The following is a 25,574-nucleotide window of genomic DNA, read 5'->3' as shown; positions in this document are numbered from 1 at the left end:
TAAGGAAGTAGAATTAAAAGGTACAGTAGATGTGTCATTGGTGGGGTTGTGTATTAGAGGAATGTTGGGATAGATTGTGGAGATTTGGTGCAACTCTTACTCTACTGTTTTGCTCCAGGATGGAGGGTCACTCATCGTCATGAACACACAGTTTGACAAGATGGTTAACATGATGAACATGCTAAACAATTTGTTGTGAGTAAAGGAGAACTTAGAAGGAATGATTTGTGTCTCTAAACTAAAAACTCTGAGATGTCAACTTAAAACATATGGAAATCAAAGAACAAATGGAGAACATTTGTGAACCTGGACCACAAAACCAGTCTTAAGTCGCACGGGAATATTTGTAGCAATAGCCAACAACACATTGTATGGGTCAAAATTATCGATTTTTCTTTGATACCAAAAATCATTAGGATATTAAGTAAAGATTATGTTCCATGAAGATATTTTGTAAATTTCCTACCGTAATTATATCAAAGGTTATATTTTTTTGAGTGGGTATGCATTGCTAAGGACTTCATTTGGACAACTTTAAATGTGATTTTCTCAATATTTTGATTTTTTTGCACTCTCAGATTCCAGATATTAAAATAGTTATATGTATAGTATATCAGCTAAATATTGTCCTATCCTAACGATCCATACATCAATGGAAAACATATTTATTCAGCTTTCAGGTGATGTATAAATCTGAATCTAAATAAAGAATTGACCCTTATGACTGGTTTTGTGGTCCAGGGTTACATTTATAAAATATATGACTATATATAGTATATACACATAAATTGCTATTTTCATGGGTTATATTGAATATGAAGGATATGAATGTATGAGTATTCTTATGGCTACTCGTCGAACAGGGTTGAAGGGACTTAGAATGTAGCAGGCAGGTTCAGCATTGAATCTGTATATTGTATTCCCTTTGGTGATAACGATGAACGTCTGCAAAACAGAAAAAGGGACACAACACCTCTTGTGGAATACCTATTATTTTGATAAGCCAGACCTGTAAATTTTTGTTAACATCATTTTGGTATTTTGCTTTTTCCACTGACTTTTTTTGCTTTGTAGAATGGATCCAACTCTTCAAGAGGAACATTGAGGAGCTTTGGTGGAGGGTCTCCGTAGATGAACGGTAGGGTCTTTCCTGCTTCCAAATCACTGGTGGGTTTGGGCAGATCCTCCTCAGCCACCTCAATATTCTGGGCCTTCATCTGTTCCTGCTCGGCGGCTTCTTCTGCCATTCGCCGCTCGATCTCGGCGAGCGACTCCAAAGTGAAGGGCTGGAACACATCGGTGCCTGTGGGAGGGAGTAGGCGTGCCATCTTGACATTCTGCTGAATGAGGGCTGCCACCACTTCGGGGTCTCTCAATTGTGCACTGCAGGGACAGAGAAAACAGAAAAAGAAAAAGTTTGTGGTACAGTAAATACCTTCTCTGAAAGACATTAGACCATCTGTAATTCTTTGTACATTATTCATATTTAGTCATGCTAAGCAGGTGTTTAACAATTGATTAAATTTCCATCAATTAAAAAAATTAAAGTATGAACTTACAACTTATAGCGTATTATAATTTTTTTTATAAATGGAATTTGTCATCATGTACGGAAGAGGATTAGGGCCAAGCAATAATAAAAAAATAAAACCATCTCGAGATTAAAGTTGTTAAATTTCGAGAAAAAGGTCGAGATAAAATGTTGAGAATAAAGTCATTAAATCATATGAAAAAAGTCATTAAATTACGAGAACAAATTCGTTAAATTACGAATTTGTTCTCATAATTTAACGACTTTTTTCTCGTAATTTAATGACTTTATTCTCAACATTTTATCTCGACTTTTTTTCTCGAAATTTAACGACGTTTTTCTCATAATTTAACGAATTTGTTCTCATAATCTAACAACTTTTTTCTCGTAATTTAATGACTTTATTCTCAACATTTTATCTCGACCTTTTTCTTGAAATTTAACAATTTTTTTCTCGTAATTTAAAGAGTTTATTCTCAACATTTTATTTCAACTTTTTTCCCAAAATTTAACGAGTTTTTTCTCGAAATTTAACAACTTTAATCTTGAGATGGTTTTATTTTTTTATTATTGCTTGGCCCTAATCCTCTTCTGTAATCATGTCTGCATTTTCTGCAAAAGTTTTTGTATGCCTTTTTGTATTATAAAATAGAACAGGATATTCTGAAACTGTTTAAATAATGAGTTAAATAAAGTGATATTTTATATACTGTTCAAAATTTCAGTAAGATCGGCGTCAGTAAGATTTTTTTTTTTTTAAAGAAATTAATACTTTTATACCTAAATATATTAAACTGATCAAAATTGATAAAATTGACATTAAAGACATACATTGATTAAAAAAAATCTATTTTTAAAAAACGCTGTTCTTTTGAACTTTATATTCATAAAAGAATCACACAAACATAAACAGTCTCTTATACATCTTAATTTTTTACTTTTTTATAGTGAGGTGACTTTATTTTTCGTAATTTTGATATAAAGTCAAAATTATGAGAAATAAAATCTTACATACTTGTATCTTTTTTCAGAACACAGAAAAGTGTAAATTGAGACAACAATAAAAACCTTGATCAAAACATAAATCAAAGCATTATATTCCACACTTGTATTAAACTGTACATCACTATTAAAGTGGAATTGCTCTAAACTGTGCCTTTTATTTGCACAACACTGTCACAACAAACAACTATGATTGAGCTACACAAAAATGAGTATCTGTCACAATTAAGTTACATATATTGACACAGCAAATAACCTGTTTTAACAGTTTTTTCAAACTTACAGTTGATGAGGCCATAGTTTTAGGTTCTTAGCTCTGTTTGGGTGAGCAACACGGTTCCTGTGCCAAACCTCCAACAGGTTTATCTTTCGCTTAGGCATGGCTGCTGTGTCCCCAGTTTCAGCATACAGTTAAAAGCTCTCGACAAATTGAAGAATGCTACTCAGACTGAGTAGTTTGTGGGTCGCTTTTTTACTTTTGGGTCCAGCTGGACCAGGATGAGACCCTGCCCCCTCAGTGTAACAAAACAATTCGGCACACAAAGATTCGATTGAAGGCAATTTCAATGGGCTGTCTACAACTGAACATGTTTCCACTTTAGGAGATTTGCCCCAGATAACCCTCACTGTCAAATATGATCACTACAATTAGAAGAAACACTATGCAGTGCTGAGACATTATCAGTCATATATGTATCTCATTATAAAAGAACAAAGTTCTGATTTTAATAATTCACCACATTACAAAACAACATTTATCATCATTATTTGAGTATATTTTCCATGCTATGATATGTGACAGCTTACATTTCTGCACCTGTTCACAGAAATCATTGGGTTCTTTTATGTGAAAAATCAATTAAATTGCATCACTGCTGTTTAAGTGGCCCCATTCAAGTCTTTTTGCAGACTCCACTCACCGGCTAAACTCTCAGCGAGGCAGTGACTCACTGCACATGAACGTACATGGAGTGAAGAGCACTATTAACTTCCCAGAAGTAAAAGAAAAAACTCTTTCAATTTCTAGAAAAAAGTCGAAATAAAATGTTGAGAATAAACTCATTAAATTACGAGAAAAAACTCGTTAAATTTCAAGAAAAAAGTCGAGATAAAATGTTGAGAATAAACTCGTTAAATTATGAGAAAAAATTCGTTAAGTTTCGAGAAAAAACTCAAGGTAAAATGTTGAGAATAAAGTCATTAAATTACGAGAAAAAAGTTGTTAAATTACGAGAACAAATTCGTTAAATTATGAGAAAAATGTTGTTAAATTTCGAGAAAAAAGTTGAGATAAAATGTTGAGAATAGACTCATTAAATTAAGAGAATAAACTCATTAAATTATGAGAATAAAGTCATTAAATTAGGAGAAAAAAGTCGTTAAATTATGAGAACAAATTCGTAATTTAACGAATTTGTTCTCGTAATTTAATGACTTTTTTCTCAACATTTTATCTCGACTTTTTTCTCGAAATGTAACGAAATTTTTCTCATAATTTAACGAATTTGTTCTCGTAATTTAACGAATTTGTTCTCGTAATTTAATGACTTTTTTCTCAACATTTTATCTCGACTTTTTTCTCGAAATTTAACGAAATTTTTCTCATAATTTAACGAATTTGTTCTCGTAATTTAATGAATTTGTTCTCGTAATTTAATGACTTTTTTTTCAACATTTTATCTCGACTTTTTTCTCGAAATTTAACGACATTTTTCTCATAATTTAACGAATTTGTTCTCGTAATTTAACGACTTTTTTTCGTAATTTAATTACTTTTTTCTCAACATTTTATCTCGACTTTTTTCTCTAAATTTAACGACATTTTTCTCATAATTTAACGAATTTGTTCTCGTAATTTAACGAATTTGTTCTCGTAATTTAACGACTTTTTTCTCGTAATTTAATTACTTTTTTCTCAACATTTTATCTCGACTTTTTTCTCTAAATTTAACGACATTTTTCTCATAACTTAACGAATTTGTTCTCGTAATTTAACGAATTTGTTCTCATAATTTAACGAATTTGTTCTCGTAATTTAATGACTTTTTTCTCAACATTTTATCTCGACTTTTTTCTCGAATTTTAACGACATTTTTCTCATAATTTAACGAATTTGTTCTCGTAATTTAACGATTTTTTTCTCGTAATTTAATTACTTTTTTCTCAACATTTTATCTCGACTTTTTTCTCTAAATGTAACGACATTTTTCTCATAATTTAACGAATTTGTTCTCGTAATTTAACGAATTTGTTCTCGTAATTTAACGACTTTTTTCTCGTAATTTAATGACTTTTTTCTCGTAATTTAATTACTTTTTCTCAACATTTTATCTAGACTTTTTTCTCTAAATTTAACGACATTTTTCTCATAATTTAACGAATTTGTTCTCGTAATTTAACGAATTTGTTCTCGTAATTTAACAAATTTGTTCTCGTAATTTAACGACTTTTCTCGTAATTTAATGACTTTTTTCTCAACATTTTTTCTCGACTTTTTTCTCAAAATTTAACGAGTTTTTTCTTGTAATTTAATGACTTTATTCTCAAAATTTTATCTCGACATTTTTCTCAAAATGTAACGACTTTTTTCTCGTAATGTAATGACTTTTTTCTCAACATTTTATCTCGACTTTTTTCTTAAAATTTAACGAGTTTTTTCTTGTAATTTAATGACTTTATTCTCAAAATTTTATCTCGACATTTTTCTCAAAATTTAACGACTTTTTTCTCGTAATGTAATGACTTTTTTCTCAACATTTTATCTCGACTTTTTTCTTAAAATTTAACGAGTTTTTTCTCGTAATTGAATGACTTTATTCTCAACATTTTATTTCGACTTTTTTCTCAAAATGTAACGAGTTTTTTCTCGAAATTTAACAACTTTAATCTCGAGATGGTTTTATTTTTTTATTATTGCTTGGCCCTAATCCTCCTCCGTACTAAAGGAGTGAAAGCCAAAAAGTCACTTTTGCAGTGTCCTTGCCATCATATTTTTGAAAGATTGAGAGAATATTCCTGAGCACACCTTTATTTTCTGCCTTGATCCAAGAAATATATTTGATTTCATATTTAAATATTAAAAAAGAAATAGGGATGTGATCTAAATATTTTGGTCGATACCAAACATGTATATTTCGAGGCCAAAATCTGATATTAGGTAGTAATGTGAGACTGATTACAAAACAAAAACGCTCACCTTAAAAATCCATATTTCTATGCATTTCAAATAACACTAAACATCATATTACTACTATACAATAGAAAACTGATTTTCATTTTAAACAACTGCAGAAAACAATCTTTTCTACTCCTTTTCACATAATTTTCAAAAAAATCATACAAGATCTGAGTAAATATTTTATTTGTATAATAGGTAGGTCGACTACAAATAATGTACCCCACACGATCACTTGGCTGTTATTTATCACCATATTTCACTCAAATTGAAGATTTATTGGCTGATATAGAAATGGGCGCCCATATATTATGCATTCCTAGTCATTATGTTGCAAGTCAAAAATCTGACCTAATCTACAAAATCAAATTAGATTACATGTTAAAAAATAATATTGAAACCCCAAAAAAGAACCAAAAAACATTTTTTGTTAAAAAATGTTTTATTTAAAAATGTTAAATAACCTGTAAATTCAATAATTGCAAATTCAATAACTGCAAAATGCATAATTGTGAACCTGGACCACAAAACCAGTCATAAGTCACACAGGTATATTTGTAGCAATAGCCAACAACACATTGTATGGGTCATAATGATCGATTTTTCTTTTATGCCAAAATCATTAGGATATTTAGTAAAGATCATGTTCCATGACTATATTTTGTAAATGTCCTACCATAAATATATAAAAAAATGTACTTTTGTAAGTTATTTGCATTGCTAAGGACTTCATTTGGACAACTTTAAAGGCGTTTTTCTCAATTTTTTTTTATTTTTTGGCAACCTCAGATTCCAGATTTTAAAATAGTTGTATCTCGGCCAAATATTGTCCTATCCTAACAAAAAAATGGAAAGCTTATTTATTCAGCTTTCAGATGATGTATAAATCTCAATTTCAAAAAATTTACCCTTATGACTGGTTTTGTGGTCCAGGGTCACAATTCTCCTAAAAATAGAATTAAAACCTACATTTTATATAGCATAATATGTGACTAAAGCCGCGCACACATTTAACGATTGTAAGGCCGATTATGAATGTAAATTGATACTTATGACTGATCGCGCTCAAACGCGTCCAGTCAGACCCAGTTGCGCTCAGTCTGCGATTGCAGTCGGTGTTCAAATTCCATGTGTAAGTATATAAATCTGCTTCAGTTGCAGGAAACAATCGCTGTATGTTGAGCACAGTCTTCGAATGTTTTAGCTAGTCGTTAAATGTGTGCCCGGCTTAAGACATAACGTCCAATGTTTGGTGATGCCAAAATCATTTAGTCATTAAATGTACTTAGAACATTTATGGATCTCTTTTGACACACTTTGGAATCTGTCCACTGATCCATGTGCTGGGTGTTGAGACCTGTGTTTATGAAAATCCTTTAAGCGCTGCTCAGGGTCATTCCACTGTTACATAACACAGACTCACCTGTTCTGACAGGAATGTGATACGACCTACAGTCTCTAATGAGGTCTATTATGTTCGGAATGCCTGCCGGTGATTCATGTAGCTGTCACCCTCTGGCAAACAGGTGTTTGGGATCTTCAGATTGTGCTATAGTGAATTTAATGAATTTGTTATGATTTAGAGTGTCGTTCTGTGAAGTTGGGAGGGACCAAAGTCAAAGACTCATGCGGTACCTCAACAGCTGCTGTAGACCATCACCCCGTATGGCGTCGGGTTACTGGTGACTCTACTCATTCCTGCCGTGTGTTTGCTCGCTTACATTGTGCTGATAAACAAGTCCCACCTCCTGCTAAATTCCTCCCCGCCCACTGCTCGACCATTCTGTGGGGTCACTCTGGCTTTTTACACAGGCCCAATTAAAAAAAAAATTACAGCCTTTCTCTGTCCCATTTTCTTTCTATCTATCTATCCATCTATCCATCTCTGAATTTTTCCAAGGTGTATATAATAAACCTTGTGAAATAAATGCCTATTAAGTCTACTTTGGTGCTGCACGGATATATTGCACGACGTCAAGATTACCGACACAGTCAGCAGTCAAACACCACTCATTAATGTCAAAATGTTTAAAACGACCAATCAAATCAAAGTAGGCGGGCTTTAGGTTCTCAGAAGCTGCTGAATGCTGATCATGAATTCCGGTGTGAGAAAACTCAACATGTAATATTTGTCTGCTGTTTTACAATAGAAATGTTACACTGTCAGGAAAAAAAGGTATGGTGCTTGTCACTGGGGCAGTATCCTAAGGTACAAAAGTGAAAAGGTACATCTTTGTACCTACTTACCCCTACTTATATTTGTACTTTAAAGGTACATATTAGTACTTTAAAAGTACATATTAGTACCTTTTTTTACCTTGTTACTGCCCCGTACCTTTTTTCTGACAGTGTAAATGACCAACAGAAATATTTAGGGATTTAGCTATTATTTAGTTGAAAATATAGCCTAGGCTACGTGATTCATTGTAATTCATAACTGTCAATGTGACGAGATAAGAAACATTAACAAAGCCGTTTATCAGGCATAAGATTAATAATGAATGTGCCTGTGCAGTTGCGCACTCTGAAAAAAGCCCAATGGCAAAAGAACAAAGAGCATTTGTTAATCTTAGTTGCTGTTAATTTCAACATTTACTAATGCATTATTAAAAGTTAAAAGTTGTTTCTGTTAATATTATTTAATGGACCTAAGCTGACATGAAATAACAATGAACAGCTGCATTTTTATTAACTAATATTAACAAAGAATAATAACTACTGTAAAAATGTATTCAGAAAAAATCCTCCAGGTCCTGCAGATTCTTCAGTTTTCCAGCATTTTTTTTTTGTTGCATATTTGAACCCTTTCCAGCAGTGACTGAATGATTTTAAGATCTGTCGTTTTACACTAAGGACAACTGAGGGACTCAAACACAACTATTAAAAAAGGTTCAAACATTCACTGATGCTCCAGAGAAAAACATGATGTATTAATAGATGGGGTGTGAAAACATTTGGAATTTGAAGATCAAGGTAAACTGCATATAATTTGTCTTCCGTGAAACGTGCAAGTATCTTCTGTTGCTTCCGAAGGGCAGTACTAAATGAAAAACAATGATATTCAAGTGAAATAAGAAAAATTTGGACCTCTTCATCCTGTTCAAAAGTTTTCACCCCCCGACTCTTAAAGGTGCCCTAGATTATGTTTTTAAAAGATGTAATATAAGTCTAAGGTGTCCCCTGAATGTGTCTGTGAAGTTTCAGCTCAAAATACCCCATAGATTTTTTTTTTATTTTTTTTTTTAACTGCCTATTTTGGGGCGTCATTATAAAACGCGCCGATTTTATGCTGCGGGCCCTTTAAATCTCGTGCTCTCTGCCCACAGAGCTCACGCTTGCCTTGAACAGTGCCTTAACAAAGTTCACACAGCTAATATAACCCTCAAATGGATCTTTACAAAGTGTTCGTCATGCATGCGGCATGTATGCGTCAGATTATGTGAGTATTGTATACTGTTATATTGTTTACATTGATTCTGAATGAGTTTGATAGTGCTGCGTGGCTAACGGCTAATGCTACACTGTTGGAGAGATTTATAAAGAATGAAGTTGTGTTTATGAATTATACAGACTGCAAGTGTTTAATAATGAAAATAACGACGGCTCTCTTGTCTCCGTGAATACAGTAAGAAACGATGGTAACTTTAACCACATTTAACAGTACATTAGCAACATGCTAACGGAACATTTAGAAAGACAGCTTACAAATATCACTAAAAATATCATGTTATCATGGATCATGTCAGTTATTATTGCTCCATCTGCCATTTTTCACTATTGTCCTTGCTTGCTTACCTAGTCTGATGATTTGGTTGTGCACATCCAGATGTTAATACTGGCTGCCCTTGTCTAATGCCTTTTATAATGTTGGGAACATGGGCTGGCATATGCAAATATTTGGGGCGTACATATTAATGATCCCGACTGTTACGTAACAGTCGGTGTTATGTTGAGATTCGCCTGTTCTTCGGAGGTCTTTTAAACAAATGAGATTTATATAAGAAGGAGGAAACAATGGAGTTTGAGACTCACTGTATGTCATTTCCATGTACTGAACTCTTGTTATTTAACTATGCCAAGATAAATACAATTTTTCATTCGAGGGCACCTATAAATATTGTGTTTCCTTCTGGAACATCAGTGAATGTTTGAACCTTTTTTAATAGTTGAGTTTGAGTCCCTCAGTTGTCCTCCATGTGAAAAGATGGATCTCAAAATCATTTAGTCACTGTTGTTAAAGGTTCAAACATGCAAAAGATCGTGGAAAACTGAAGAATTTTTGGAGCCTGGAGATTTTTTCTGAAGAACAGAGCTCAGTTTAACTGCTCAGAATAAACAGACGTAGATCATACAGGTAACCACACACAGTATTAAAGGTGCCCTCGAATGAAAAATTTAATTTAATAGTTAAATAACAAGAGTTCAGTACATGGAAATTACATACAGTGAGTCTCAAACTCCATTGTTTCCTCCTTCTTATATAAATCTCATTTGTTTAAAAGACCTCTGAAGAACAGGCAAATCTCAACATAACACCGACTGTTATGTAACAGTCGAGGTGTACGCCCCCAATATTTGCATATGCCAGCCCACGGTCCCAACATTATCATTATGAAAGGCATTAGACAAGGGCAAAACATCTGGATCAATGTCTGAATCATCAGACTAGGTAAGCAAGCAAGAACAACAGCAAAAAATGGCAGATGGAGCAATAATAACTGACATGAATCATGATAACATGATATTTTTAGTGATATTTGTAAATTGTCTTTCTAAATGTTTCGTTAGCATGTTGCTAATGTACTGTTAAATGTGGTTAAAGTTACCATAGTTTATTACTGTATTCACGGAAACAAGAGCCGTCGCTATTTTCATTTTTAAACACTTGCAATCTGTATAATGCATAAACGCAACTTCATTCTTTATAAATCTCTCCAACAGTGTAGCATTAGCCGTTAGCCACGCAGCACAGCCTCAAACTCATTCAGAATCAATGTAAACAATATAACAGTATACAATACTCACATAATCCGACACATGCATGCCGCATGCATGACGAACACTTTGTAAAGATCCATTTTGAGGGTTATATTAGCTGTGTGAACTTTGTTACGGCACTGTTTAAGGCAAGCGCGAGCTCTGTGGGCGTGGAGCACGAGATTTAAAGGGGCCGCACAGCATAAATCGGCGCGTTTATAATGATGCCCCAAAATAGGCAGTTAAAAAAATTAATAAAAAAAAATCTATGGGGTATTTTGAGCTGAAACTTCACAGACACATTCAGGGGACACCTTAGACTTATATTACATCTTTTAAAAACATAATCTAGGGCACCTTTAAGAATCAATGGTTCACAAACTTTTGAACTGGGTCATTTTAATAAATGTAGCTATTTTTTGTCTTGTGGATTATATGTAAACATCTTTTATGTAAAATATCTTACTCAGGACTTTACTAAATAAAAAATAACATGCATTTTGTTTGATCTCTCTTATTTTGTTAAAATTTTGCACATTTTCACAGATTCTGCAAGTGGTTCACATACTTTTTCTTGCAACTGTACAGTGTGTGTGTGTGTGTGTTTGTGACATATCAGGACACAAATTTGTATAATGACATGGGTATGACATAGGTATTACAAGGAGAGGGTGACTTATGAGGACATGTCCCCATTTTTCAAAAGGCTTATAAATCATACAGAATGAGTTTTTGTGAGAAAGTAAAAATGTGCACAGTTTCCTGTGATGGTTAGGGTTAGGGGTAGTGTAGGGCGATAGAAAATTCGGTTTGTACAGTATAAAAACCATTACGCCTATAGAGAGTCCCCACAATTCACAAAAACAAACATGCGTGTATGTGTGTGTGTGTGCAGAATGAATTGAGAATGAATGGGAAAAATTCACATGAGAGGAGGCAATGCTTCCATCGCAATATGATTGGCTGTTCACACAATAAATCCGGCCTTATTTTCATGCACATTCCACATCCGCGAATCAGTCTGAATGAACAAATCATGAAGTTAATGGGAAGACTAAATACAAAAGTAAACAACTCACCCACTTAGATATCACCGCTTTATGTCATTTCAAAATCACCTGAGATGACCTGAGGGTTTTTAGTGAGCAATCAGTTTGGTGAAATTAAAGGTAGGTCTCTGTATCTGTTAAACTCATGACACCTGCAGTATTTACAGAGCTTTGATGACTGATTATCTAAAAATAAGTTGACTATTAAAAAGAACAGCTGAACATTAGTTCACGAATAAAACAGATGTAATCTGAAATGTGTTACTTTTTATATAGTGTGAGTAATATGATTAATTGTAACATTAATTGTAACTGGAACATGAAATTAAAAAAATAAATAAATAAAAAAACAATGAGGACTTTGCCTTCTCATTTCACTTTTCTGTACACTTTTGTCCAGGACAAACTCCAGCTCATAATGTCTCTTTTAACATTCTGTTCATGTTCTTGCTCTGATATATCAAGACCTCACATTGTAAACAACAGATTCACTACACAAGCTGAGTTTTAGTTTGGCCCCTCCTCAAATGCTTTGGCTCCTGCTACGACTGCACACTGTGTCTGCATCAGCGTGGGCTCAGTAAAAGGTCACATCAAGGACACGTAACGCCGTTCTGAAACCTAAAATGTCAAATGGGACACACTACAGTGTTGTGGACTTCTCAGACCTGCAACGGCCTTTGCAAGACTGCAAATGCACATCAAGTGCTCCATTTGGGACAGGGCCTTTGAGGGGACTGTAAACCCGTTAGATTGGGTTACATGTACTGGACTGCAAGCAACCTCAACTGTTCCCTCCTCCAAACACGCTCATGTCAGGTTATTTTTCATCTCAGGCTGCCAGAGATGGATGATGACTGATATTTTCCCACAACTATTGGGCTTCACTGCGCCAATCTGGTCTCCTTCTGACACGCACACTTGGGTTTGCGCTTTCTCCCTCTCTTCATCGGTCTCTCTCTCAAAAGAGAGATCGACAGTCACTGGGGCAATAACAGAGTCTGTGAGGTGGTCAATCCTGTTATGCAGTACAGCTAGAACAACAACTAGAAGACTTTCTGAATGTATATAAGTGATATGCATTTTAGAAAGGAAAATTTAAAACACAAATCAACCAATAATATAAGAAAGATTTACTGCCATTGTAAGAATTATATGTAATCAAGTAATCGAAAAAGTAACTGTAGTCTGTATTTTAAAATGTAATATAATCTAATTACACACTGTACAAAAAATAATTTTCATTATTTATCATTTTTTGTCAAATCAACTTCAATAATTAATGTGGTTCAGATAACATAATATTTTGAGTTTCTGTTGATTAAACCAATCGCCTTCATTGTATTAACTCAAATTTTTAATTTCAATGAACTCAAAATATTAAAGGGTTAGTTCACCCAAAAATGAAAATTCTGTCATTAATTACTCACCCTCATGTTCCACACCCATAAGACCTTCGTTCATCTTCAGAACACAAATTAAGATATTTTTGATGAAATCTGATGGTTCAGTGAGGCCTCTATTGACAGCAAGATAATTAACACTTTTTAAGATGCCCAGAAAGCTACTAAAGACACATTTAAAACAGTTCATGTGACTACAGTGGCTCAACCTTAATGTTATGAAGCGAAGAGAATACTTTTTGTGTGGCAAAAAAAGAAAAAGAAAAAAGTCTTTATTCAAATCAGTGGTTCAGAGCGTGTATCAAACTGCCAAGTCACGTGAACCATTGAAATTTCAAAACGTTTCGAATGACTTATGACGTAACGAAGCCTTGTTTACTGAAATCATGTGACTTTAGCAGTTTGATTCGAAACAAAAGATTCGTAAAGCTTCAAAGCTTCATGAAGCAGTGTTTTGAAATCGCCCATCACTAGATATTGTTGAATAAAGTCGTTATTTTGTTTCTTCATAAAATTAAGGTTGAACCACTGTAGTCACATGACCTGTTTTAAATATGTCTTTATCTGCTTTCTGGGCATTGAAAGTGTTAATTATCTTGCCATCAATGGAGGCCTCACTGAGCCATCAGATTTTATCAAAAAAACTCAATGTTCTGAAGATGAACGAAGGTCTTACGGGTGTAGAATGACATGAGGGTGAGTAATTAATGACAGAAATTTCATTTTTGGGTGAACTAACCCTTTAAGGCAACCAGGTAACTTACTTTTTTAAGTTAAACCAACAATTCTTTTTTACAGTGTCAAGTGTACTTATTTTTTGCAGTCTGATTATTTATATATATATATTATATATATATATATATATATATATATATATATATATATATATATATATATATATATATATATATATATATATATATATATGATAAAATATTAAACACAATATAAAATAAAATATAATTAGATTTTTTTAATATAAAATGTATACATATGTTCGATTTACTAAATAATAGATAGCTCAAAGGAGCAGATTTTATTAATAAATAGAAATCTTTTGTCACATTATAAATATTTTTACTCTCACTTTTTTTTTGGATCAATTTAATGCATCATGAGTAAAAGTACTACACATACAAACATATTCAAAAACCTCAGTATTCAGATTCTTAGATGCATACACCAGACCACACACATTATAATTAACAATATAAAAAAAGCCTATAAAAAATGCCATTACAGATGGCAATCATGTTATAGCAGTTTCCTTTTATCTCTTTTAAATGAACGGCATAAACAGAAAGTCCCATCAATGGTTTTTAAAGGATTGTGCCACTGTCAGACTTGGTGACAGCCAACTGGGCCACCAGAGCTCACAGTCAGCAGATCAGAGACACGATTTCTACTTGTGCAGAATTGCTATGCACCATATACTGTGAAGCCAGGGGGCCCGAGGTGAGACCTGAGAACTAGCGTCTCCCTGACACAGATGCAATCCAAACAGGCCATTAAAGTCTGATACATCCAACCTAACAATAAACAGACAGGAGTGAAGATCCAGATGGCAACATGTTCAACAAGTGTTTTCACCCGGCAGAACAAGGCATCAGTCATGTAGGGCTAGTGTAGGGTCAATGAGGATTTACACTAGCCACTGTGCTGACAATGCCACAGGAGCACCAGGTCTAAACTGGGTCCGTAACAGCTAGTGTTGTGCCGTGTAACATGGCCTTAATTCCAAAAGCTGTTGGAGATCATACTGGTCTCAACACAACATTTTGATTTTAGTCAACATACTGTAAAAACCCAAAATAAAACAGGGATGAAATGGATAAAATGTAGGTTGGAATGCTCAGACATTGGAATTCTAATGTTAAAGAATCTAAGCCGATCAAACTGACTTTTTATGAAATAAACATCAGCCCATAGAACATAAAAGTTAAAAAGCACCCATTTGTCTACATCTGCATGCATCACAGGGGAACCTATAGATGACATATAGATGAGTTAAGGAGATACCAAATGTAACCTACAAAATATGCCGTAATTCATACACATTGACAGATCTGTAGTGACTCAGGACGTTCCACATGAGGGAGGGCAGATGAGGGCAGCGGGGTGAAGGTCTACAACACTAGACTGTCTCAAAGAAACAGGTGTCACTGTAGCATCAGGCTATTCTGTTCCGGAAACAAAGTTGCATGGCTTTAGGCCTTTGGCTCCATTGCAAGGATCATTTGAGAAGCACTGAAGGAAACCACAGGCATGTCCCATTTCAAAGGGAGGTTGGGGGAAGAGGGGAGATTTAAAAACAGGATGTTTGTGAAGAGGTGCCGATGTACCGTATCATGTGGAGGACTGACGGCAGACCATATTTCTGAGCCTCTCACACATTCTCAGTCTCTCACAAAGAAGAGATATTACATAAACAAAAGGGAACAGCAATACTGCAAAGCTCTGTTAGCACAGTGAAATGTTTGATTGCATAGATATCATATCTGTTTCCTCTACAAGGCTATTTTTAACAACACAGCAGTGAATGACAAAGTAAACGGAATAAAATCTGCATTTACATTTATTTATGCATTTAGTAGACACTTATCTAAAGCACATTAAAAACAAATAATGCTACAATACAAGGCTAAAATCCTAAAAAACTGCTATAAAAAAGTGCAATAAAGTTCACCATTACTGATAAAAATAGCTGTCCTCGTTTCTCTAAAGTGAGCTGCAATTAATTCTAAGCAAAATAAAATAAAATAAAATAAAATAAAATAAAATAAAATAAAATAAAATAAAATAAAATAAAATAAAATAAAATAAAATAAAATAAAATAAAATAAAATAAAAATACCCTTGCTTTGTCACGGAAAATACTCAGGTAGCTCTCGCACTTTACCTGCCAAATGTTAGCCAAAAAAAATACTGCATGAAAGACTGCACAGTTTTTTTGAAAGAAATTATTACTTTTATGGAGCAAGGACACATCAAATTTATCAATTTGACAGCAAAAAAAAAAAAAATCTATTTCAAATAAATGTTGTTCTTTTGAACTTTCTATTCATCAAAGATTCCTGAACAAATGTATTGCATTTTCCAGTAAAAATATTAAGCAGCACAACTTTTTTTTTTTTTTTTTGACATTGTTTCAACATTTTTTAAGAAATCGTCACCTTGAAATTATAAGGTTCTATCTGCATTCTGAGTGGTTTCGAGATTTTTTGCATTCCATATAGCAAAAAATATATTGGGGATACATGAAAATGATGTATTCTTCTAAATGTATTCTTACTGTACAATATCAAAATCCTCTCAAATCTGTAAATAGGGATTTTTGGAACAGGTCAAATGCAGATAGAACCTTCTAATTCTAAAAAAAATCACTTATCTCTTGGAATTATAAGGTTCTATCTTGCAAAACATTAATTGAAGCAATAATTTTCAAGACACACAAACAATTTACTTATAATTTGTTTTAAAATATAAAATTAGTGTTGTAACAATGTGTTGACATGCATGAGAAAGTTAAATTTAATGCTTTTTATGACATTTATTTCATATTTTAGAATGAATTTTTTTTTTCTTGTTCAAGCTGAGCATAAAAGGCAGTGCTAAATATTTTGTCCAGTGCAGATGTTAAATTTAGGTAGGAATATGATGGCTAATTTAACACATTATTGCATGAACTGTTTGAGTTTCCTTTTGTTTAGACAGAAAGCAGCTATAATACATCTGAGCAGGACTTTATTCCACAGACAGTGGGACAGGTAAAATGGCTTTCTCTCTAGACATCAGTATGGCTGAAATAACATGATAACATTTATTGTTGTAATTAATCCTGCATCCTCAATAAACAAGCTACAATTAGATTTCTTACCAGGTCAAGAAGATATGATCATATAACACCAATTTTATCATCTCTATCTGGTTACCTATTAAGTTCTGTATCAATTATAAAGTATTGCTACTGACCTAAGGCTCTAAATGGTTTAGCTCCTAACTGATCTTCTATCGCCCTACAATCCTTCACGCTCTTTAAGATCACAAAACTCTGGGCTTCTGGTTGTACCTAGGATATCTAAGTCCACTAAAGGAGGGAGAGTGTTTTCACATTTGGCTCCTAAACTCTGGAATAGCCTTCCTGATAATGTTCGGGGCTCAGACTCGCTCACCCAGTTTAAATCTAGATTAAAGACGCATCTCTTTAGCCAAGCATTCACATAATGCATCTCATATCAGATCACTTGCACATGACTATCTTTGCTTAATGTTATGAACAGCAGCTACGCTAATTATTCTCCATTTGCTTTTCTGTTTTATCTCGGGACACCTGTCCCGAGGTGACTAGAGAGGACATCAGCTTCAGTTTAGATCCCTCCTCTTAAGAAGACCTCAGACAACCAACACCCATGAAGAGACGGCACATGCGAGGACTTCAGATGACATCTGGATCAACATGCACATTCCCAAATTTCTATATATCCTAATAATTGTTAATATGTAATTCATTATTTCCAGGAGCTCATTGCCTCTACCTTCAATTAATCTGCTAACAGTGATTGTAAATTAAATTGCCTAGATTATTACTTTGTTAGCTGCATGATTATATATGTACATTTCTGAAACCACATACATTGGACAGTCACCTCTGATACCAGATTCTCTGTAATGTTTTGTAAAATTGTAATGTTGACATGCATTCTCTGTAAAGCTGCTTTGAAACGATATGTATCGTGAAAAGCACTATACAAATAAATGTGAATTGAATTGAATTGAATTAAGACCCCATCAATTAAATGGTTGACTATATGACCTTTAAGGCTTAATATTGTAAAATGTAAGACATTTTAAGACTAAAAAAGAAAACAGGTGTTTAACAAAGTATAATAAACATTGAAAAATTTCACTGACTACATCTATTTCACATTTAAAATATTTAAATTGTTTAAACTATGCAACAACTCAGTTTTTACCAATTTTTTTTTTTTTACTTAATGTAGTATACACTTTAATCCAGTATGCCATAACGTAGAGCCTTATAGCTACAGTACAGCTCGATACAAATACACAGGATGGATCAACGTACAAACATAACCTAAAATATACATAACCTCCCTCGTATGACAACGAGATGACTGGAATAAAGCAAACAGACTACAAAAGACTGAACCTATCCTCTTATTAGCGCTGCTGGCTAGCGTAGGGTCTATCAATGAAAATAACTCCTCAGCAATAGCTAAAGCAAAACTCAAAAAAAGACTGAAATTCCCTGTAATTTGGACTGCTGTCATTGACAAGATCATAAATAAAATAGTCGATCATGAGGTTTCTAACAAAACAATTAGCATTTTCTGCTCTTTTCTGCTGTTCTGGAGCAGTCCGTTGACATGACAAAAAACGCTGATCCTGATTGGTCCTCGAGTATGCATTGGAAGTGCTGATTTTAATCTCACAGTTTTTTACTGTATTTTTTAATAAATAAATTCAGCCTTGGTGAGACTTCTTTCAAAAACAAAATCTTACCAACCTCACACTTTTGAACAGTAGTGTTTTTTGTTTGTTTGTTTGTTTGTTTTAAATTAGCAATAGGCTTTAATTTCATCTTAACCAGGATCTGCTACTTGCTAGTCAGTTGGTGGAGGAGGGACATTTTTAAGTTGGCTTGAAAAAGCCAACTTACTGATCTGCTATATTATTATTATTCTTCTGACCAAAAATTTGAACAGTATCTCCTCCTAGAGCTTTAAAGCTACAACCACCAAACTTGGCTCAGACCTTCAGACTGTTCTGACTCGGGTTGCTATATCTTTTCAAACTGATCCGACTTACGGTTTTCCTAAAAATACTGATCAAATCTCAGAAAAACTCCCATTGACTTACATTGAAAATCTGAACATCCAGCTATCAAATTCAAATCTAAACACACTGAAGCCCATTAAACTCAATGAAGTTTCCATTCTATGTACTATTACTGAGACATTCAAACGCATTCAAACTCATAAACTAACTAATTAACTATCTATCTAACTTACTATCAATCAATCTAACTTACTATCTAACTATCAATCAATCTAACTTACTATCTAACTATCAATCAATCAATCAATCAATCTATCTATCTATCTATCTATCTATCTATCTATCTATCTATCTATCTATCTATCTATCTATCTATCACTCACTCACTCACTCACTCACTCACAGACTATCTAGCTTTTAAACTACTAAACTAAAACTATTTCAAGCTTCAAACTTAAAGCTTTTAAAACAACTCCACACTTTCTGGCTAAGCTTTTTCAAGCCAACTTAAAGTTTGTCTACGAACTTTACTCATCTAGTCTCTATTGAAAGCATGTGATTGGACAAAAGTCTGTGCAGTGCAACATGAGTCATCAATATTTTTGGTCAAGAGAAAGACATTTTGAGCACAAAAGGGAACCGTCATCAACTTTTAAGAGTACACAAAGACTATAGAATAACACAAGACGTGTCACTCGTATTGTTTTGAATGGGAGAAAGTGTAACGCGCAATATGGCGGAATAAGTCCCGCCTTCTAAATAAGAGCCAATCGCCGACTGGTAAAGTCATCGCGTCACTTCAGCGGCCGTTAGAATCACCGGTTTCTATAGAAACAGTCAGACGCGCGCCTCAGAAGAGACGCGCATTCAGGTCTGCGCATGCGCATTAGCTTGATCCAGCCTGAAAATTTGTTTTTTTTGTCATGATTCGAGCTTTTAGAATCTAAATTTATGAGCCGGTTGTTGTTAGATTTCATTGGTGATTTCAAATATGAAATGTAATCATAAGGTTGGCGAACAGTTTTGGAGAATTTGATGTTTCCCCATTCAAAGAGATTGCATGATGCGCAGGATGCCCGAGAGGCGTTTCAAAGATGGCCGCCGAGTGAAATGACTTGTCTTAAAGGGACTTTGGAGTACACTAGCATAGCATCAAAGCTAAAAAACAACGATCAAGAGCCACAAAACTGTTTTTAATGGATAACAAAAGAGAAGCAACCAAAAAACTGACTGACTAAAACAAAACTAAAGATCACACAACTGGACCTGCGAATCAGTTCAGTCAGCGTTCAAGGACTTACAATGAATAATGTCTCCACTTGTTCAAGTCATGACGATGGGAGCTTTTTTGAGCAAGCATTACAACAGTGTTCATGACAACACTTTGTCACAGCTACAAGTGGGCACTATACTAGCCCATCACCCCGCCGCCGCTGGGTCGCGTAACCTCAACCGTTCTCTCTGATATCAAATACAGTACCGTTCATCCATCAGCGGCCTGTCATAAAACCACTCGTAGCTCTGATAAAGGGACGCCATAATGTGGTTTTAAAGGGCCTTGGACACAGACAGCTTTTACTAAAGTCTCTCTCTATCTTCTGGTTCTCTTTCACATGCACACATTGTGTTCTCGTTTCTTTTTTCCCTCTCTCGTGGACTCATATCTCACATCTACTCCAGCACACTTCAACACCCTGACGCTTGCCGATCGCCTCTTGTCTAGCGTCCTCACCCTGTGTGATTGCAACGTGCTGGAGCGGAATACTCCACGTACGTATACTGATCTATAGCCGCTGTCCTCAAATCCTATTCTTGAACATTTAATGAGGAAAGCAAAACCATTTCAAGATCAACAGCGTCAGGTGAATTCTGCTAACACTGCACTGATACTAAGAAGGGACTCCAGCAACGTTATGGACATGGCAGTTTCCCCGCTGTCCTCTCCTGTGACCTAACAACAGCTATTCTGCTCTTTCTGATAATGTGAAAGCAAACTCGTGTAGCCACTTTATGATGTGACGGACCTATGCAACCACACTACACTACATTTCCCATCTTTCTCTGTGGCAAGGCAATGCTAAAGCATCAATCACACACCAAAACATGCACATATTTGCTCTTCGTTTTGTAACAGTAGCTCTAAATATCCTTTAAGTTTCAAAATTTAGTTGCAATTTCAGCTAATCACAATTGATCATTTTTAAACATCTTTGAACAGTCATTATGTCAAAAGAATAATAAATCACTGAACAGCTGAACATCTTTTTTGCACACACTTTTTATCTAGTCATAAAACTAATGAGTTTTATACAGTTTGGTTGTGTTTATCACACAGGAAGTAATAAAATGAAATGAAATAAAATAATGAAATTAAATTAAAGGAAATGAAATAAAATTCTAATCCTACCCCTAAACCTACCAATCACAGAAAACTTTATTTTATATAATTTAGAAGCTGTTTTCTTCATGGGGACAAAAAAAATGTCCCAACAAGGTAAAAAATTACTGATATTACTAATATGATCATCCTTGTGGGGACATTTGAGGACAAACATGTGGGGACACACACACACACAACTTCTCACAACATTTCTCCTTGTCTCTTCAGAAATGTTATCAGGGTTAGGCACTTGAATGTCTCAATGGCTTATCATTCTGATAGACCCGTCGGGACTGTATTTCTCCAATTTCAGTTCTAGCAGCCAAGCAAGCATGAGAATCAAGAACTTACCCAAGCAGCCAAGAACACACTAAACTCTAAGGCTAAACTCTACTGCTGTGACAAGCAGGGATCACTTTACATCCTATGATGCGGTCTAGTGCAACCATTTTCCAATGACGGAAAGGATAAAACATCTCAAACATACGGCCATCACACAGTCACAGACGATGGCGCACAGATACACACACTACAAACAGACCTGCAGGTTTTTTTTTTTACAAACTACAGTTCAAAAGTTTGGGGTCTGTATGCTCTCTTATGCTCACCAAGGCTGCATTTATTTAATCATAAATACAGTAAAATATAATATTATTACAATTTAAAATAAACTAATGAATATATTTTAAAATTAAATTTATTTCTGTGATGTTAAAGGTGAATTTTCAGCATCATTACTCCAGTCTTTAGTATCACATGATCCTTCAGAAATTATTCTAGTATGATGATTTGATGCTTAAAAAACATTTCTTATTATTACTGTATGAATGTTGAAAACATTTGGTACTTAATTGTTTGTGGAAATCTTGATACATTTTTTTCATGATTCTTTGATGAATAGAAAGTTCAAAATAACAGTATTAATTTGAAATAGAGATCTTTTGTAGCATTATAAATGATTTTACTGTCACTTTTGATCAATTTAAAGGGATATTCTGTCATCATTTACTGAACGTCAGGTTGTTCTTAACCTGTATGAGTTTCTTTCTTCTGCTGAACACAAAAGAAGATATTTAGAAGAATGTTTCTAACCAAACAGTTGATGGTCCCTGTTGACTTCCAAAGTATTTTTTTTCCATAGTATGGAAGTCAACAGGGACCATCAACTGTTTGGTTAGAAACATTCTTCTAAATATCTTCTTTTGTGTTAAACAGAACAAAGAAATTCATACAGGTTAAGAACAACTTTCATTTTTGGGTGAACTATCCTGTTTAATGCATCCTTGAAGAGTAAAAATATTAAAATGTATCTTGTAAAAGTCTTACTGACCCCAAACTTATAAATGGCAGTGTACAACTGAAATCATCAGATTTTACACAAACTTGTGGAGTTTATGCAACTCTAATGTTGTTGTTATTAAACTACAAGAGGGACAAATCAATTACATACTTAAATTCATGTTCATTTTTTTAAATTAAAGGTAGGGTAGGCAGATTTTTTTATAAACAATTTTTGTAATGCTGGTTGAAACTCTCTTCACATCCTGATAGCAATAATAGAAGTGGTCTAAATATAAAAACATACATATATCTTCTATGGAAGTCTCAGGACTAAAAAATGTTCGTTCAATCATTGCATTCAGTTCGATGTCCTACCTGCCTATCAACATGTATTTCCATACCTTCGCTCACCCTGCACGATCAGACATCACACGTCATCAGCGTGTTGCATAAGGCTGTGCAGAGTTGTAGACAGACAGCCACCGATCGCCAAAAACAAACAGCAGCCGCCTTTTACAGTTCCTCCTGAACCAAAACAACAAGCTTATGCTCCGTTCAAGTCATGTCGTAAGTACCAAAATTAATAGATGGCAACCCGTGACTGTTGACATCCTCAGACACAGATTTATGCATTTCTATGTCAACACTATCAATATCAAAATGAATCTGCAGCAGTCAGGTGGTACAACTAGAGCTCTGTAAGTTGTTTACATTCATTATTATTGTAATGTTATGCTATGTGACAAGAGGTAAATGTCACATAGCATATGTGACATTTCTGAAGGAAGGGTGGGATATTATGCTTTCAAAGCTAGCTTGCTATTTCTGAAATTGCCTAGCCTACCTTTAACTTTTCACTCAAATTGTTTGGCTGATAACTTAATTAATAATAACATTAAAAAAAGGTGTTAAATTAGAAAATATTTGCACTAGCACAAGTGATCTCTGACTTTGGGACCCCACTCTACATTTATAACACTATAAAAACATCACCCTACAAAGACAACCAAACTAGATGAATGTGTCTTCCATGTCAACACAGGCAGAAATTTGTGGGCATAAGATCTGAGGCTTCCAAGAGGGAAATGTATACCATTAATGCATCTTTATTAAGTAATCATGGTATACATTTCCAGTGCTGAAGGGCAGCGTAGGAAGTGATGATCTGCCTTGTGCTAGGCATGCGTCTGAGTTGAACGGGAAAACCAATTCAATCCAGAGGTGAGAAACTTCATCACCCCTATGCCCCAGTCTCAAGATGCCCATGTATTGGCATCATCTCATGACCCACTGTCCCGGACATGCTTTAATGTTCCCAAACTGAGAAAACTCAAATACTGGACATCTTTAAATGTCACAAAGAGCCGATGGCCCGGCTTTTACCAGGGAAACATCTCTAAACAATGAATCTGTTGTGAAACCTTCCATTCCCTGCCTGACAAGCTGCCATGCTCTTTCAGAGTCAACGCAGAGGTCCAGCGAGCCTGCAGTCTGACGGTAGCGCAGGCGTCTCTTCTAGGAAGCAGAGTCGGGACTTAAATGGAGTTTGGGCTGCTGACAGGTATTAATACGAGACAGAGACTCCAACCTGATCTGTGTGTCTAATGAAGGCCCGCGGGACAGGGGGTGACCTGGCCCCCCGAGATGTCTTGCTCTCTTACTTATGGCATAAGCCTGGCAGAGGTGTCGCAAGCTTTGGTGGGACCTGGCAATGAGTATCAGGAGAGTAGTTGATCTGGGAATGAAGGGCCTAGAGGTTCAAGAGCATGCATCTGATCCTCTCAGTTCCAAAGAGCAGCAGATGAAGCCATTGACAGCCTAAAGACAGCCCTCCATCTCACTTGCAAGATAGCAGGTGACAATTTAGCAGATGCTTGAGGGTGGTTACGATATCAGAATTTGAGTAGTCAATGACCTGCTAATACAAATGGAACTCAATGATTCTTGATTCTAGTTTCAATACTATAGGAAACAGTAAAATTGCATCCCATGTACTGTAACTCCTGACCTTTTTGTTTTGTTCCCAATGAGCATTTTCAAGTTAAGTTGCACAATCTTACTATGATGAGGGCTTGACTCATGAATATTAATTACATGAATATTAACAACATGAACCAAACCTTTGACATACAGCAGTACACTATCAAAAATCACTCTAATATGCTGATTTGGTGTTCAAGAAAGATTTCTTATTATTGCCAATGTTGAAAACCGCTGTTTTTTTGTTAGTTTGATGAATATGAAGTTCAAAAGAACAGCATTTATGTCAAATAGAGATCTGTTGCTACATTATAAATGTCTTTACTGTCACTTTTTATCAATATAATACATCCTTGTTTCCCCAAACCTTTGAATGGTAGTGTAGTACGATTACTGCTAGCCCATACTATATTGTACAACAGAAACATATTGTACAATGAAAAAAGTCATAGGCCCGGTTTCACGGACAGGGCTTAGATTAATCCAGGATTAGGCCTTAGTTCGATTAGGGCATTTAAGTAGCTTTTATAAACGTACCCTAGAAAAAAAACATCTTGAGACAAAGCAACGACACTGACATATTTTAAAATATGTCAGCAAAAGTTGCTTTCAGTTAAAACAGCTCAAACATGCATTTTAGTCTGGGACTAGCATAAGCCTTGTCTGTGAAACCGGGGGATAATGTTTTAAGAATAAAGTTGAAAGCAGAAATATTTTGAGAATAATGTCAAAATGACAAGAACTGAGATTATGCTTTCAATACTATACAAAAAGGTGGTATTGTTACTTAAAAAATTGATTTGGCACAGAAATACCAGTACTCCCTAATGTATAGCAAGTATGTACTACAGCGCAACTAATCCTTTTTTCTTTTGACCTTAGGGTCCACATCTTTAACTACTGTATTGTACTGTAACACACAGTAATTTAACATGATCACACTGGCACTCCAAAATATATACAGACATTTGTGCTTGAATGCACACACACATACACG

General features: G+C 34.6%; 1 protein-coding gene across 1 annotated transcript in view; it reads right to left on the bottom strand.

The window, feature by feature from the left end:
- scn4ab (sodium channel, voltage-gated, type IV, alpha, b) overlaps positions 1 to 3,533 on the bottom strand; it is a 29,361-nt gene extending 25,828 nt beyond the window's left edge. The window contains exons 1-4 of the mRNA XM_048197626.1: positions 2,817 to 3,533; positions 1,059 to 1,383; positions 827 to 945; positions 101 to 190 (exon numbers count right to left, since the gene is read on the bottom strand). Of these exons, the coding sequence (XP_048053583.1) occupies positions 101 to 190; positions 827 to 945; positions 1,059 to 1,383; positions 2,817 to 2,914 (632 nt within the window). The 5' untranslated portion in view covers positions 2,915 to 3,533. The remainder of the gene's footprint in view (positions 1 to 100; positions 191 to 826; positions 946 to 1,058; positions 1,384 to 2,816) is intronic.
- Between the last annotated feature and the right edge of the window lie 22,041 nt (positions 3,534 to 25,574).

Source organism: Megalobrama amblycephala, linkage group LG1, assembly GCF_018812025.1.
Source record: "Megalobrama amblycephala isolate DHTTF-2021 linkage group LG1, ASM1881202v1, whole genome shotgun sequence".
Lineage (NCBI taxonomy): Eukaryota > Metazoa > Chordata > Actinopteri > Cypriniformes > Xenocyprididae > Megalobrama > Megalobrama amblycephala.
Note: the sequence above shows the minus strand (reverse complement) of the source record. Positions and strands in the feature narration are given on the sequence as shown.